We start from the raw sequence: 18,119 nt of genomic DNA, 5'->3' as shown, positions 1-18,119 counted from the left end.
GGCTTGGTAAACAGCATCATCTGAAGTGGTAAAAAAACCTGTCTGGAAGTAGTGTTCACTGAATGCAGGACGTCCCAGCACACTTTTATCTTAATGTGTTTATTTGTTGAAGACATTCTAAAGCTGACAGAGCTAACGGTTATTTTATTGGATGGATTTTCACTAATAATTGTATCCTACCTTCTCATCTAGCCTTTTTTGTACTATTCTTTTTTATGCACAGTTGGCCCTCTCATATCCGTGGGTTTGATACCCGTGGGTTCAGTCAAGCTTGGATCAAGGGTGTTTGGAAGACAGTTGTCTGTAGTAGACATAGATGTTCTTGACCTTGTCATTCATCATCCCTAAACTGCACAGCGTAACAACGGCTTACACAGCGTTTACCGTGTTAGCTGTTGTGAGTCATCTAGACATTTAAAGCGTAAGGGATGATGTGTGTTCGTTGTATGTCAGTTTGACCCCGTTTTAGATAAAAGACTTGAACATGCATGGATTTTGGTTTTCGTAGGGGTCCTGGAACCAGGGTAAAATCTGAAATTTCTTAGTCTTTTGGAATATACAAACTGAATTTATTATTTTATATTAATTTTTAATTACTGTTCTGTTGACTACATTAAAATCTGATAAAACAGAATTTAATATTTTGTATAGTTTTAATGTATTTTAGCATTTGGCAATATTAATTTATTCCTTATAATGAGTTATTTAATTTAAATAAGTATTGTCATAGAAATACTGTATTTAAGGGTAGTTCTATGTGTTTATTTTTACTTTTAGTCTTTTAGTTCCAGCGTGTTGTCCTTTTTGGTTTTGTTTTATTGCTTTTTTCTTTAATTTTGCTTACCAGAGCCAAAGCCTTAGTAGAAGAACATCGCCTTTTGTTCCTAGGGTTCAGGTAAAGGCCTTGTCTACCTGATAGAAACTAAAGTTGTGTTTTATCCCTTATCTGTATGTTTTTGGAAAATGCGTAGTAGGTAAACTTTTTGGTATGTTGCTCCAAACTATGTTATTGGCTTTCAAATCATTTGATGAGCCAGCTTGTAAAATTCTGCATGGGGATTAGAATACTGAATAAAAATTTAAAGAGACAATCTTTGTTAGTGATTATATATGACGAAGTCCTAAAATGTATAGGTTTCAAAATGGCATTTAATATAGATTTATCATAGAGTCAACTTATATAAGTATTGTGTATAGAAATAGCTAATTATACTGCTGATATTTTTCTTTATTACACTAATCTTGCTGTCTCTTTAAATCATTCATATACCACTTAACCTGTACATTTTCTTGCATTTTCCAAGCACTAATTCCTTGAGGAGATTGGCAAATATATTTGTACCTTATTTAAAATAAAGAATTTCAAGCTTGTGGCATATAAGGGTCAACTTTTGAAAGTATATTATTTTGTAAGAACAAAATCACAATCCAAATGTAATGCTGGGTTTTGTTTACATTCCTTTAATTTTCTTCTGCTCCTGGGGTACAAGTTGTTTGCCTCTTTTCATTAGCGAACCTTTACATGGTAGTGTACTGTCAATATAGTGTTTCTAAAAGTAGTATTATGCCTTCCTTGCTTTGCTGCATGTTTTTAAAGATTTGCTGGTTTTGAATAATACTTATTCTGTTTAAATTGTAGAAGTCAATATTCTAGTTAACATTATACAATATCAAATATTTATATACATTGTTCAGGTCTACTATGAAAATTCAAAATGAATACATAGTAAAGTTGAGATGATAGTCATTAAACAATTAGAGTGATTCCAAGTTTTTATTAAAGGGATTAATTTGACACAAAGTTTGTCAGGACTGTAGCTGCAGTATTGTTTGTAATATTGTGGAGGATTGACAGCTATATTTTAACCATTCATTTTAAAGCGCATATAAGGAATTTAAGAGGATGATAAAATACCCTAGCTAATAAAATATGATATAAACTGAATATACATTAAAAACTTTAATGCAAGCTATGTTTGTTATATAAACAAATTAGGGCTATTAAATACCTACCTTAAGGTAGTTTACAAAAAAGTATAATTTTAATCAAAGGATAAAATTTAAATATACTTGTTTCCTATCTAAATTATTTTATCCTTCATATACCTGGAAAGTATAATTTAATTAACTCTAGAGTACTGTCACAAAACCATGAAAGCTATATACCTAATGTTTGCTTGTTTCAAAAAATGAATATTAGTAAGTGATATTTTTTGGTTTTCTATGGCATAAGAAAAGAATACTCTTTTTCTGACTTTTGAAATATAGATCTCAAAGGAACAACTAAGTTTCAACTTTTCAGAAATTTCTCATGGAAATCAATAGGCTTAAATAATACTGATCTTAGTCTCATAACAAGTATTACAATAATAGTGATTTCTTTGTTTTTAAATGGTAAAGATTTTGGAAAAAAATTGTTAACCTTTCAGAATATATTTTAGGTGAATAGTATTTATTGAGAAAGATTCTTTAATTTCTGGAAAAAATAAAGCTATAAGCTTTTTTGTTATTGATGAAAGTAAAGAATATCGTAGATAAATTGGATTTCATCCATTTAGAGGAACGGTGACGCAATTTTCAGTGTCTTTCATTTCATGTACAATGAGACACCCCACATTTCTTTGTTTTCTTCATGTGGCTTTTGCCAGAAGCCTATTTTATGCATCCCTTTTCACACCTTTATCCTCATCTGTGTCTCTATTCTAATAGGCAAACAAGTATGGGAACATTTTTCTCTGAAATATTGGATCCTTTTTTCTTCCCTTGATCTAAGGCAGCGTTGCTCCAATTTTCATGGACATGAAGATATCCTGGAGGACTTGTTACCATTCTTATTTCAATCCACGCATGGTAGCATACACCCATAATCTCAACATTCTGGGAGGCTGAAGCAGGAAAACCCCAAATTCAAACCCAGCCTGGGCAACTTTGTGACACCTTGTCTGAAAAAAAAAAAAAAAAAAGAATTAAACTAGGATTGAGGATGCAGCTCAGAGCGAAGGCCCTAGGTTTAATCCCCACTACCAAATAAATAAATCAATACATAAATTCCAGTGCCATTCTGATTGCGTAGGTGAGAGAACACTTCAGCTATATTGCTGCAGGATATGTGTTTATCTCAGTTCGAGAAACTTGTTTAGGGTTTGTTTTTGAACGTAGCAGCTCTATGAGAAAATCTTTTTGTTATGTAATAGCAACATAATAACTACACCAAACATAAAGACCACAAAGCACAAAGACTAGTAATTATAATCTTTATGATTGGAATACTTCTTAGTCTTGTTCTAGTTAGAGGGCTAATTCCTTTTGGTAAAGAAGTAAATGAATGACATTTCCTTTTGGATTGTGAGCCCTCTCTCTGCCTCTAGAGTCGCTCAGCTCTCAGTATATCCCGTATGTGGGTGAGGCTCTCAGCAAAGCCGTGGTGCCGTTGGAACTGAACGGACAGTGTTTCAGATAACATCCAGAAAGCTGTTTTTACCTGTAATTCTCAAGTTCCAAATTTCCGGCTCCATTTAAATTTCAAGGTCGTGGTCAGACGTGTGCTGAGTTCTGAACCGAGATGCGTACCAGAGCCATGGCTGTCACAGGCCTCTGCATCAGCGGCCCACCGGCTGGGTCCGTAGGTGTAGGCGGCGGAAGGGTGTCCGTGGGAGAGTAGCTGTCAGGTGGAATGGATTCAGCAGCTAGACCTGAAGCTCCAGCTTTAACTAGGGCACAGCTCTCCCATCTCTCGCTATAAAATGAAATCTTATTATGGTAAGGTTGGATGCATTTGCTTCACAACAGACATGTCTGAGTAAGAAAAAATTTAAAAGATGAGTTGACTAAAAATATGAACATGAACTGAAGAAATTACTGATAATACTACAGGAAAACATCTTATAATCTTTGAAATGTCTTTTGATATGAGGTGTCATAAAACATTTGTTGAAAATTCTCTATCAGTAACACATAAATAAATTACTACCTTACTACCTACCCATTTCTTTTTTATCACTTATTCTGAGCTCATTATAGGGGAAACAAAATGAACTGAAGTGATTCAGGGTTAAGGAAGATATAGAGCAATAATTGTGCTTAAAGACTTTAATAATGCTAGTGTTATTATTACGTGCATGTTAATAATCACATTAGAATAATAAAAAGCTTAAGTGATTTATCAGTGAAACCATATCTGAGTCGATTTTTGTATTCATTGATATTATTAGCATATTTTTACATGTATTGGTAGTAAATGTTTCAGCTGAGAAGTTATTATTTTTGCTTTTCAGATAAAACTGTGGTTTGACAAGGTTGGTCACCAATTAATAGTTACAATTTTGGGAGCAAAGGACCTTCCTTCCAGGGAAGATGGGAGACCCAGGAATCCTTACGTTAAAATTTACTTTCTTCCAGATAGAAGGTATGGATGTAAAACAGAAATAAATGTTCTTTAAAATAAGTGGGAGGGCCGGAGATTTGGCTCAGTGGTTCCACCACCTGCTTTCAAGGGCCCGAGTTTGATCCCTAAAAAAAAAAAAATTAAATAAATAAATAAATAAATAAATAAAATAAGTGGGTAATAGCGATGGGTGTTTCAATTCTTATAATTCATTTTCTGTATTGCACTAGTCAGATACTCGTGAAATTTAACATAAACATAATCTCATTTTTAAGAATCAAAATAGTGACAGTCAATATTTGGGATTTTTCAAATGTATGAAATGTTATGTATTATGTTATTTAATATTTTAAGCATGTGTGTATGACTTCTTAATATGTCTTATCGATAAATCATTAACACACCTTTATATAAAATTTTAATACAAAATATAATGTCAAAAAATTGGTAAGGGTGCTAAAAAGTATTTATATTGCTCTTCAGTTTCTATCTTCTCTTCCCAAAATACTGTTTTACTCTATTCTACAAATTACAAAGTGCATTTTGTATTTCATCACCCCTAGGAAACTTACACATTGGTCTTCAGATTGCCTTCTTCAAGCTTTTACTGTGTTGGGTATATGATAAGTAGGCCCATGAAACTGTAGTTATGTACATTGAGTTTTAAGGAAGTGCAGAAATTGTCTAGTCTTCTTTCTGTGCAATATTGAAATCCCTCTTAAAATAAGTCATTCTTTATCAGAGAACATTTTTTAGTTCTTAGAGAAAGTTGATGGCTTATTCTTCTATTCTTCAGATTTTGTTACAAATCATTCTTAAATTAGTAGGGTATCTGTTGAATATGTCTTGGCCTTGTTGGAAGGAGCTGTGTCTCTTAACAGGGTCTCAGAATTTATTCTTTCATGGATGAAATATAAATAAATGCTGAATAAATAGACAATTTTTAGAAAGGGACAGGGAGAGTAAGCAATCGCAAGTCATTGTCCTTGTGACGAAGTTAGGTGCCCTTTATCCAAAATGTGGGAGATGGAAGTGTTCTGACTCTCAGATTTTTTTCAAACTTTGGAATATTTACGTCATGTACTCATTTTGAGGGTGGGGCACAAATTTAAATACAAAATTTATGTATGTTTTGTATCGAACACATGCACTTTTATCTCCTGAAGATAATTCTTTGCAGTAGTTTTAATAATTTGGTATGGATTTGTCCACTCTGGCATCATGTGAGAACTCAGAAAATTGCAGACTCTGGACCATTTGGATTTCAGGAGTTTGGATTAACAGTGCTCCACCTTGGCTTTGCTCCTATCATTTAGTTTGTTATTATACATAGCATCACTCCTTTTCCATGTACACAGAGAGAAAAATCTATCTAGGTTTGCAATGTCATTTTCCTACAAATGACCTCAAAATTAGAAGTGGCACCTGGTGTGGCATCTTTTTTTCCCCAATTGTCTTCATTATCAGTATATCTAAAGGCCGCTTTCTGCCACATTAAATAAGTGCTCAGGAAACATGCAATATCTCTTGATTCCTCAAGTCAAATCTATACCAGGCACTGCATGTTTTAAAAGACGTGTCTTTATTTCAAAGTCTGCTTCGCCCTTCTTTGTGCCCCTCTTTCTGTTTCCCTGCTGTGTTCGCTTTCCGTGGCTGTGACAGAATGCCTGAGACAAAACCTTCATAGGAGAGGGCTCATTTTGTCTCACAGTTTCAGAGGTTTTGGTCCCTTGACAGAGATACGTGATCCAAATAAGTGTGAAAGACTCTGACCTGGAAGGTCTGCCCATCTCCACATGTTGCATTTCCAGCCCACCTTGGAGTGGCATCCTTAGAAGAAACAGTGTTCAGTGTTCTTAGAGGACATGCTGTATCCCAAAGAACCACAGCCCTTCTTATGGGTAAAAAGGTGTATAAGATGTAAATTACAATTGCTTATTACCTAAAGTATAAAGATAGAAGTTACTATCACTGCAATTTACTCATCTTTTTTTTGCAATAAGTCTTTAGTAGTTCAAATAAATAATATGTGAATGGTACAGGTTAATATTATTTGGAAGATTTCCATAAGGGTAATATGTAAAAAATTTTATAGTTGAGATCCATCTTGTAAGTTTTCAATTATCTGTCATTGGAAAAGTTTAAGATTTATTGAACTATGCTAGTCTTGGATCATACTTTTAATGCATTACATAATTATATATCTTGTAAATTTTAATTTGTTATTTACAATAACTTAAAATACAGGATTTGCAATGTATGATAAATATGTGATAATTTTACTTCTGACAAATTTTAAATTAATATATTTTAAGATGAAATTCAATTTTATATAATTTCCTATGTTCTTTCTTTTCCTTAGTGATAAAAACAAGAGGAGAACAAAAACAGTAAAGAAAACATTGGAACCAAAATGGAATCAAACATTCATTTATTCTCCAGTCCACCGAAGGGAATTTCGGGAACGAATGCTGGAAATTACTCTTTGGGATCAAGCTAGAGTTCGAGAGGAAGAAAGTGAATTTTTAGGAGAGGTACTCAGAATTATTTTACAAAATGTTCATGTCATTCTAAATACTTTTGTTTGAATGACTATCAGTAAAATTTTATATCTCAAATATCTGTTAAAGTATAGTTTCGGTACCGGGGATTGAACTCAAGACCTTATGCTTGCGAGACAGGAGCAGCACCACTGAGCTACATCCCCAGCCCTGTTAAAGTATTTTCTTTATTTTTTTTAGACAGGGTCTCACTATGTAGTTGAGACTGACCTGGAACTCATTATGTAGCCCAGGCTGGTCTCGAACTCACAGTGATCCTCCTGCCTCAGCCTCCCGAGTGCTGGGATTACAGGGGTGCAACACCACACCTGGCTAAAGTATAGTTTCTTAATTTAACATAATGAATTGAGCTAGTGCTTTAAGATAAAATGTATCAAAACTATAGAAAACAAAGGTTCTAACTAGCTGTAGCAAAGGTAGGCGTGGTGGTACAAGCCTGGAGTCCTGGGTCTGGGGACTACAGCCAGGAGCTACACTGGAATCCAGAGCTCAAGGCCAGTTGCAGCAACACCATGAGATCCCAGTTTAAACATGCACGCGCGCGCACGCACACACACACACACACACACACACACACGCACACACACTCTGTGACAGTTCTTACAGGTGTATTCTTACTGTAGACATCTCAGTATTGAATCATAGAAGGTTGTTTTCTGTTTCACAAGTGGATTGCTTCATTTCATAGTGTTGTTTATTAAACCACTTGTACCGCTAGTGAGTAGTCTGGTTGTTTATTCATGGGTTATTTTTTAGCTCTGTAATGTATCAAGCATTGTGCTAGGAGGCTTCAGAGGCGAATATGGCACGTTGCTGACTGCAGGGAATTTCAGCCCTCTCCTCTGAGGATTCACAGGTGAATGGCACACCAACCACTGTGGCGGGGGGACTGCAACCATGCACAGCGGCTGTGCGGTGAGGAAGGTGGATGAAGGAAATCCCTCAAACTAGTGGCATTCAGGGAGGTCAAGGGAAGTAAAATTCCTGTAGAGAGAATAAACAGACATCAAGTCTGGGCGGCTGCAGTGAAATTGAAAGGGAAAGGGGTGAGAATGATACTTGCGAGTTCAACTGCTGTCAAATCATATCCCTTAGTATCCAGAAACATGGATTCATCCTGTGGATACCGTGAACCAAGGACAGCTGTTAAAGAGTGACTGCTCCTCTGCATGTGTACTTGAGAAAAGTATTTCACACTGTAATGTAGAAAGTGATTCAGAGGGGAAGAAGTGAAGCAGTTCTCCAGATTCGTGTGCTAAGTTGTCCACTTTCAGCCTCTTCACTGTGGTGGGATTCTCTATAAATCAGTGGTGGTCTCAGGGGAGAGCACCCTCGTGTGTAGAAATATTGCCCTGAATGCTGTCTAAGGGTCCAGAGTCATAAACCTATAAGCTGTTTGGAAAGAAGGGACGCTCTGGTTCCAGCTGCCTCGGTCTACTTGCCCAGGGGTACCACTGTGAGCTTTGTGTCTTTGGTTGAGTTATTTAACTTACTTGTGCTTCAGTTCCCTCTTCGTCTTAGTGGGAATAACCCTAATATACAACTCAGAGTTACTATGAGGATTAAGTAAATGTGTGTGTGTGTGTGTGTGTATACGTGCTTGTGTCTGTGTAAACACTCACAGCAAAAATACCACTTGGAACATAAAGCCTACAATTTTGAAAATGACGAGGGAAAATTTAGGAACAGAGAAATAATAGCCATTTGCCTCTTTACCTTCATAGCTAAATAATACAATGATGTATTTTATCTTTACACAGCGGGTTTCATTACCACAAGTCCAGATGCTGTCAAGCTTGTACAATGCTCCAAAAGAAAACAGTCTATTACCTCTACAGTGATATCTTTTATAACTTTGAAATAGTATTATAAAATACATATTATAATGTAGTTCATATTAAAAGCTTGGTATTGCTTTTTTCCTTTTTTTAAATTGACATGATAATTGTATGTTTTTATAGGATAGCATGATGTTTTGGGTTTGAACTCAGCGGCATGGTACAGTGAACTTAAAGTTTTATTTATTTTTATTTTTTATTTTTTTTGTATCAGGCATCAAACTTGGGACCTTGTGCTTGCAAGGCAGGTGGCGGAACCACTGAGCTAAATCCCCGGCCCAAACATAGAGTTTTAAATAAAACAGATTAATTCACTTCACCTTTTTCACTTAAAGTTGGTGTGACCTTAGACAAGCTTTTAACCTTTTTAATCCTGTTGTCCTTAGCGTCAAGCCCATACTGGTAGATTCTTTTGGAATTTAGATAAATAGTCCAATGGTATGATTCTTAAACTTTATAGGTACTTCAAATATGATTTTCTTTCATTTAAGAGTTCCTGAAAAGGTTAACATAGTAAAATTACTTTTAAAATTAGAAAATGATATATAGATTGTAGTTATTATTACAGACATTTAAAAAATAAGTGTTAATTCTGTCATAGTAAATATAATAGCATCTAGTTATTGGGTGGTGAAGGGTCTACCAAGTGAATGTAGTAGAAATTTGAAACTAGTAAATCTCTAACAAGTTATAAAACTTTATCTTTCAGTCAGATATGCTGATAATTTTACACCGTGTAAATGACTTTCTTTTTCATCTAACAGCATTACTGTTACTATTAGAGAAGTTGTTAGAACACTTAGGAGAGCTCTTTATTATTGTTAGACCTTCACAGTCCTTTGTCTCTTGGCTCTGTAGATTTTAATTGAACTAGAAACAGCGTTACTGGATGATGAGCCACACTGGTACAAACTCCAGACCCACGATGTCTCCTCGTTGCCTCTTCCCCACCCATCTCCGTACCTGCCCCGAAGACAGCTCCATGAGGACAGCCCAACGCGGAGACTGCAGAGTACGTTTTCCACAACATTGATTCCATTTCTGTTGGATATTTCTGATCTCAGGTGTACATGTGACAGAATTTGAAGAGCATCATGAGCATTAACGAGCAGCTGTTAGTGTTTTCATGGCTATTGCTGGCGTTCTTCCATCATTTGCTACACTCATATAAAGTCACGCCGCAGCATTAACTCATCAGTGTCAAGTGCTTCTCATGCCACTGGGCACGTATGACCTCAAGCCAGCAGTTATGTTTAGATCTTAGGACTTAGCACCTTAAGTGTAGGGACGATGTGTCTAGCAGTAGAGTTCGATCACGTTGCTGCAGATACCCAATATTGTGATTTCTACTTTCTTTGTTCCCAGTGTTTTATAACATCTAAGATGGCGAGTATAACATAAGGGTTAAAACTACGCAGTTTAATTTCAGTCTAAGCAGTGTTGAAATCTCGAGTCAGTTGAGACCTCCCTGATTTGAGGTAAATGATCTCTCTGTGCCTCAGTGTCTTCTATAACGTGTAAATAATAATGCCTGCCTCATCGGATATAAGAAATCATTTAATCTCTGGAAGAGAGCCTGTTCTTGTTGTTGTTGTTCTTATTACTATGATTATTTAGATACTTAGATTTTACCCTGGATTATACATAGTCTGAACTATAACAACAAAAGTAGGTTAGTCCAGAGAAGCTTAACAAATTTGAAAGTGTTTTCCACGTTGAAAAGTGATAGTGTTGGTTATTTGCCCCCAAATTAGGGTTGGTTTTACTAAATTTTATCTTACCATTGTTTCATGAATCTGTCACTGAGAGATAAAGTACCTGCTTGTTTCCTTTTCACGGCATGAGCTTGCTTCTGGTTTAGCAGCATTTTTATCAAGTACTGCGAGACTGACATTAACCAGATTTCCCAGGTGTCTACTTACAAGCATAAATGTTATGTCATTTACTAATTATAGAGAGTGTACGTGGCAGCACAACAGATAACTATTGTGTATATGGGTCACACCATTCCTGTTGAATAAAGCACTAAATATAGCCTAAGATGGGTGGATGAGTAGAGAATTCAGCGAATAAGATTGGCCCATGGCCAGTCACAGGAAACTTTAGAGAATTGTCTTCGCTCATTTAAAAATTATCTCTTTAATGATTGGCATTTTATTTGCACTAAATATAATCTCACACCTGGATGATATTTATTCAACACTAATTCTGTAACTATCATTTTTTCAGTCTTCCAAGACTATAAACATCCACTCACCCCTTATTTGTAAATGCCATTACAGCATCTTTCGTTGAGTAATTACAACATTATGATGAATTTTGTGAAACTAATCTTACTCTTTCTGGCCGCTGTTATCTACTCAGTACATTCCCTCAAAACCATAATATGGAGGTAATGGGAGATTACTAAAATAAATCGTCATGTACTAATTCTTACAGTTTAAGTTTGTAGGCAGCTAGTGCTAGCCAGCACTCTCCTTTCTTGTAGGATTGGCCTTTACCTACTGCTGTCATTACTATAATCCTGAGTAGGTTTGAGAGCAGTTAATACCTGAAACTTTTAAATGTACCAAAAGTTCCCAACCCCTCACCCTTAGCTGATTGAGAATAGTGGGTGTGAGGAGCCACGAGCCCACAGCACTTTCTTTCAGCTGTGTGCCATGGATTTTTTATTCAATTAATGTAATAAACCTTGTAGCTTTTTAATATTTTCCCATTCTTAAAATTGCTCTACTATTAGTAACTGCTTTAAATTTGTCCATAGGCAGCGTAATCTCTCCATACTGTACCATGTAGTCTTGTCCTACAGACCAATCTCTGATAAATAATTTATCTGCAATTAATAATGGGTACATACACCTAAAAGAAATAAAGACTGTATTTCTAATGGGAAGGATGAGGTGGGAGGATCTCTTGAACCCAGCTGGGGCAACATAAAGCAGCCTTTAAATTTAGGGCTCTAATTTTCTTGAGTTCTTCACACATTCTAGATAGCAGTTCTCTGTCTGAGGAGCAGCTGGCAAGCTTTTTCCCATTCTGTAGGTTATCTCTTCACTCTGTTGATTGATTCTTTCGCTGTTTAGAAGCTTTTTAGTGTGATATAATCCCATATTTGTAGTCTAGCTGTTATTTCTTGTAGAATTGAGGTTCTGCATAGAAAATTCTTTCCTACGCCTAGGTCTTCAGATGTTTTAACTATTTTATCTTCCAGTAGGTTTAATATTTCTGTTTTAATGTTTAGATCTTTGATCCATTTTTATTTTCATTTAGTGTATGGTGAAAGGTAAGGGTCAAGTTTTAATCTTCTGCACACAGATACCCAGTTTTCCCAGTACTACTTGTAGAATAGGCTGTCTTTCCTTCAGTATGTGCTTTTGGCTCCTTTGTTGAAGATCAAAAGCTGAGTGTGTCTGGGAAGTGAGAAATTACACTTTTAACAGCAAAGTAACATTTCCCATAACATTATAGTTTAATTTTAAGCTACTTGCAGGTGTTTCCTATGAAAAGATGATAGGAGCAGCGCATATTTCTTTTAAATTAATTAATTTATTTGGCAGTGCTGGGAGCCAAACCCAGGGCCTCGTGCATGCTAGGCAAATGCTCTACCACTGAGCTATATTCTCAGCCCAGAAGCAGTGCATATTTCAAACAGTGATTTATTAAGCATTTTTGAAAACTTATAAACAAGACTAAAACTACTAAACCTGAATTTAAAATGCATCAAAAGCTAAGTAAGATTGCCTTTTTTTGTGGTTCTGGGGATTGAACCCAACCTTTAAGAAATCTTTTTATAAATTTTGAGACAGGGTCTCACAAAGTTGCCTACGATGAATTTGAACCTTTGATCTTCCTGTCTTAGCCTTCCAGAGGTCTGGGTTGCAGGTGTGTACCACCATTCCTGGCAAGTGAGGTTGCTTTCTGAAATGGCAATATATCTCAAATGTTTATACAAACATTAATGTATTTGCAGTAGTTATTTTAGTTCTTATCTTTTGTTTACATTTACATTTCTGCTTTCGTTCTTGATTATGGATTGCATTTTGTTTTTTATATATCTACTAATGTTTAGTTCTGTTTTTGATGCATTTTAGAGTCTGCATAATGAAGAATATTGCATTTTATTTCAGTAGAAAAGTTACTGAAGATTCACCTAAGACTAATGGAAGACATGTTAGGGTGGTTAGATCATGATTTCTGTCTGTAACCCCTAGTAAGTGGTCCTCAGTCCAGTTTCTGGTTCCTACATATTCCTAAGGTGTGCTAGTTCTAGGGAAAGTCCAAGATGTTTTCTAAGCTCCTATTTTATAATGAGAATTAAATTTGGAACTCTGTCTTCTCAACACCGGCTGCTGAAATGTCCTTGCACCATTTTTATCTTTTTAGCTGTGACTTTCTGCTGTGTTGCTCTTACTTTTAGCTCTGTAGTTCACACTTTGAACAAGGATTTGAGGGTTCTTTTAAATTTGGGAACCCCTCTGCCTCCTTCCTTTGTAGGATTTGCCCCTCACCTTGTAGCTACTCTTATAACCCTTACTTCTGATTCCTGGCCTCTTGGCCTTAGAAGCCTAAGGCTTTTTGCTTGCTTTTTGTCTTCTCTGCTGAGAACCAGAAAGGGAACATCCTAGGGCAAAGCTGGCTAAATGCGTGCTTTCCTTATGTCAAGGTCATTGCACTGATTTCTGCCTTCATTTGCTTATTTTCTGCATCTTTCAACTATTTTGTTTTTAATGAAAATGTTTTATCTGAAGTTATTATTATTATTATTACTGGGAAAAGAATTAGTTGGATTATACCTACTCAACCATTCTCAGAAGCAAAACTGCATTTTTAAGTAAACTTTATGCTGAAGTACAGCATAGAGTAACCACAGGTGAACTATCTCTCAAATCAAGAAAAACATCCCCCAAATCGCTTGCTGCAAACCTCATATCATCATCCCCTGAGCAGCTCTCTTGGCTTCAGTCTCATACACTACTTTACCTTTTGTTGGAATTCTTATAAATGGGATATGTAAACACACATGTGAATATTCTAGAAATGCGATTACCCAATGTATTTCTCTTTTTCTCATCCAAGTAGTTACCAACCTGACACGAAGCTTCTGAGATCAGATGATATGGCTGTGCATATTAAGTTTGGTATGACTGTTGGCAGTAAATTATTCTTTTAACTCTGACTTTCTTCTTATCAGAATATTGATGAGATTTCTCAGCATTGCTGTATATAACTGCAGTTAATTTATTTTCATTGCTGTATAGTATTGTCTATTAATATATGACAGCTTGTGAGATCTACAGATGATGGATGGTCTGTTTGCTGGTCTTGGCTATCCCGAAGATTGCTGCTATGGATATACTTGTACATGACTTTTGATAAGCATGTAATCATTTTTTTTTCTACTAAGAACACATCAAATTTTGGAGTTGATAGATTACAGTCCATCCTGCAGCAGGTGTTTTTAGGCAGTTTTGCAGTTTACATAAATTTGTATTTTCTATAATATCAAGTGAAGATTTTATGAGTTTCTTTACACTTTTGCATATAGCTTATAATTACGTGCTCTTCATTTCGAGTGGGAGTGTAGTGTTTCCTGTGGTGGCTTTAGTTTACATTGCTCTGATAACGTTTGCACAGGCTACCTTACTATTGGATATATTCTTTATGCATACATCATCAAATTTATTACCCATTTTTCTTTCGCATTTTCTGCTTTTTACACACAATCACAATTGATATACTGCTATGTTTTCTTTTAGTATATTGCTTTAGGATTAACTCTCCAATCCAATTGGAATTAATGTCTGGATATAGTGTTAGATATGGGTCAAAATTTGTTCTTACTTTTGTGGATACACACTTGATCCAACATTATTTGTTGGAAATGCCGTATGTCTGTGGCTAAGTTTCTCAACACTTCTCAGATAATCTTTCTAATTTTGTGCCAATACAAAACTGCCAAAATTATTATAGCTTTATAATGCATTATGATACAGTATTTGGTAATGTAACTTACTCAGCTGTTGCTCTTTTTATTATTTTTTTTAATTTAATTTTTTTGATACCGGGGATCGAACTTGGGTCCTTGCACTTGCAAGGTCAGCTGTGTTATTAAGATTGTTTACATTCTTTACCTTTTGTACCTACAAATCACTTGAATGTAAATTTGTTTTTTCCCCACTAACATCCTCCTAGGATTTTGATTCAAATTTTGTCAGTTTGAAAGGAACTGCTGTCTCTTTGGGGTGTGGGGAGAGAACTCCACTCTGTGATTCTGGTACAACATTATGTATGAGTACATTAACAGGTTTCAATGTAGAGGTTTTGTATCTTTATTAGATCTATACCTAGGAATTTTATTTAAATTGATGCTGGGAGATAGAAATAGAATATATTATTTGTGTAATACATTTTCCATACATTATTTTGAGTTTTGATATACAGTAGTATCTTATTTGTGAACAATGACAAATTCTTCACTTTGCTTTAAATTGATATACCTGGCCTGCTTTTATTTCTCTTGGTTCTGTGGTTAGGCCCTATAGTAAAATGTGTGAAAGTGATTTTAAGTAGAAGTTGGCATCCACATCTGTTCTTCAGACCTTTGGAAAAGTTCTATACATTTCCCCATTGTATCTCATACTTCTTGTGTAAGATTTTTATGCTACTCTGAGACATTCAAGAAACATTGTTTTATCCATAGATTGTTAAGAGTTTTTCATCATGAGTGGATGTTGCTTTTTTTGTTTGTTTGTTTTTCCCTTATGGATATAACCATATAGCATTTTAAATTTTATTACTGTGGTGGATTGCATCACTTTTCAAATGTTACAATAATCTTTCATTTGTGGAATAAACTCAGCTATCTTATGATTCATTACCATTGTGTCTTACATCTAGGTTCATTGTGTTGATACGCTCTGTAGAATTTTTTTGCCTCTATATTCGCACATGAGAGAAATTGTTTTGTATGTTCTTTTTTTGTAATCTTCTTGTTAACTTCTGTCTGTTTGAATTCTTTCATTTTTCTCTCTTATAGCATCTTTGTCAGGATTTGATATTAGTCTTACACTGGCCTCAAAAAACCTTTGAAAGTACTGTTTCACTTTTGTATTATTTGGAAGAGTTTGCGTTTGTTTTATTTTTTTTTTCTGTTTTAAATGTTTGGAAGTATTTACCACCAAAGACATCAATCTGGGTAATTCTCAGTGTGTAGGTTTTATATTAAAATTTTAATTTCTCTACTAGATTCAGAACTATTCTTTATTTCTTTTATTCTGTATTTCTTTTGTATGAGCTTGGTTAATTTGGGGTTTCCTTAGAACTTGAAATTTTCTCCTAATCTTTTCATTTCATTTGCAAAAATTATTCGTAATAATTTGTATCCTGGTAATGTTATTGGATATCTAATGATGTCCTTTTCCCCATTACTGCTAAGTTTCTCTCTCCCTCACTCTCTCCCCTCCTACTTCCTTTCTCTTGTTATGACTTGCCAATGGTTTATCAATTTTATTGGACTTTAAAACCAACTTTTGGTTTTATTTACTTCCTGGTTGTATGCTTTTATGTTTTCTTTTTGATTAATAGGTCTTATTTTCTTACTCTCTTCCACTTTTGATCATTTTCCTTCTTATTCCTATAGAAGGAAACAAATAATTTTTAATGTGACACTTTCAGTTATAACCCATCGGTTATTTAGGAGTGTGTTGTTGAATTTGTGGACTCTGGTTTTTCTAGATTTTTGAAATACTATTGTCTGTAGCATAATTTCTCTCTTGTCAGAGAACATATCCAGACTAATTTAGAATCTTCAGGTTATATTTTTTACTTTATGTACTACATTCACTCATTTTGATAAATGTTCTGTAAAATAATTTTTACTTTGTCCTGTTCTTGTGAATATTTTACACATGTCTAGAAAGGCAGGTTTATTCATTACACTGTGCAAATCTCCTGTTTTTTCTTACTTTTTAGCTGAGTATTTCATCAGGTTTTAGAGATGTGTGCTAAAATCTCCATATAGTGTCCTTGTTGGCTTTATCTAATTTGAAGTTATATTGTTGGATTCATATAAATCAGAATTATTATAGTTTTCTTAGAAGACTGACAATTCCATCATTACCAAATCTCTCTCTCATGCTAGGAAAGTTTGCTTTAAGCCCTACTTTGGTTGATTTTACTGCTGTGGCGGCTGCTTTTCTGTGATTAATGTTTTTTGCATATTATAGTTTTCTGAATCCTTTTACTTTCCACCTCTCTGTATCCTTATATTTAAGGTCTTCAGTTCATTAATTGTATTTTTTTGTTTCATCTTTTTCATTTTTTTTAATTTCATCTCTGATCTTTGTAATTTCCTTCCTCATATTAGTTTTGAAGTTGGATTGTTCTTGTTTTTTGGTGCATAATTAGGATATTTATTTGGTATTGCTCTGTTTTTCTGATGTGGACATTCAGAACTATAAATTTCCATCTTATGACCGCTATCTCTGTGTCCCATAACTTTTCGGATGTTGTATTTGGATTGTTTTTTGATTCTGGGTACTGTTTGATTTATTCCGAGACTCAATGATTATCCAAAAGTGTACTTTTAACTCTCCACTGTTTACATAATTTCTGTGGTTTCTTTTCCCTTTGATTTCTAGTTTCATTGCATTCTTATCTGCTAATGCGCCTGGGATTATATTGATTCTTTTGTGTTTGTTGTACCAAGCCCTATGGCCTACTGTGAGTTCTGTTTTGGTGAAGTTGTGTGCACTGTTGAGAAGAATGTGTGTTCTTGTTGGGCTGAACACTAATCTATTAAGTCTTTTGCTTGAAGATCTAGTTCAACACTGATATTTTTTTAGTTGATCTATTTGTAGAAGTTGGGAGTTGAGGTCCTCGCTGTGGTGTTGTTTATTTGATCTTTATCTCCAGTAGTATTTGTTTGATGAAGTTGGGTGTTCCTGTATTAGGTGCATGTATATTTAAAGTTGTTATCTCATCTCCTTGAATAGCATCCTTTATCAGATGTAGTGACCTTCTTTATCTCTTCTGATCAGCTTTGGCTTGAAGTTTATTTTGTCTGAAGATGGGATAGTGATTTCTTGCTCTGGGGCTCCTGTTGCATGGAATATTGTTTTGAAGAAATATTTTTGAAGAAACATCGTTACTGCGTGTAAAATATTGTTTTAATATACAGATTTGCATAGATTTATAGGGATTTTCAGTGTTTAAAGGAAATAATTTTCTATAGATCATTGATATTACAATTTTCAATTGTATGCACTGTAGCTGTTAGGTCTGTTTTTAAAATAATGTTTTTTATTAAGTCCCAACACACTTTTATAACATTTTTTT

At 34.8% G+C, this 18,119-nt stretch overlaps 1 protein-coding gene across 1 annotated transcript in view; it reads left to right on the top strand.

The window, feature by feature from the left end:
* Rims2 (regulating synaptic membrane exocytosis 2) overlaps positions 1-18,119 on the top strand; it is a 408,447-nt gene that overhangs the window by 177,387 nt on the left and 212,941 nt on the right. Inside the window, exons 12-14 of the mRNA XM_033759701.1 lie at positions 4,275-4,405; positions 6,747-6,918; positions 9,642-9,795. Of these exons, the coding sequence (XP_033615592.1) occupies positions 4,275-4,405; positions 6,747-6,918; positions 9,642-9,795 (457 nt within the window). The remainder of the gene's footprint in view (positions 1-4,274; positions 4,406-6,746; positions 6,919-9,641; positions 9,796-18,119) is intronic.

The sequence above is a fragment of the Fukomys damarensis genome, unplaced genomic scaffold (assembly GCF_012274545.1).
Source record: "Fukomys damarensis isolate Sample0158 unplaced genomic scaffold, DMR_v1.0_HiC HiC_scaffold_5, whole genome shotgun sequence".
NCBI lineage: Eukaryota > Metazoa > Chordata > Mammalia > Rodentia > Bathyergidae > Fukomys > Fukomys damarensis.
Note: the sequence above shows the minus strand (reverse complement) of the source record. Positions and strands in the feature narration are given on the sequence as shown.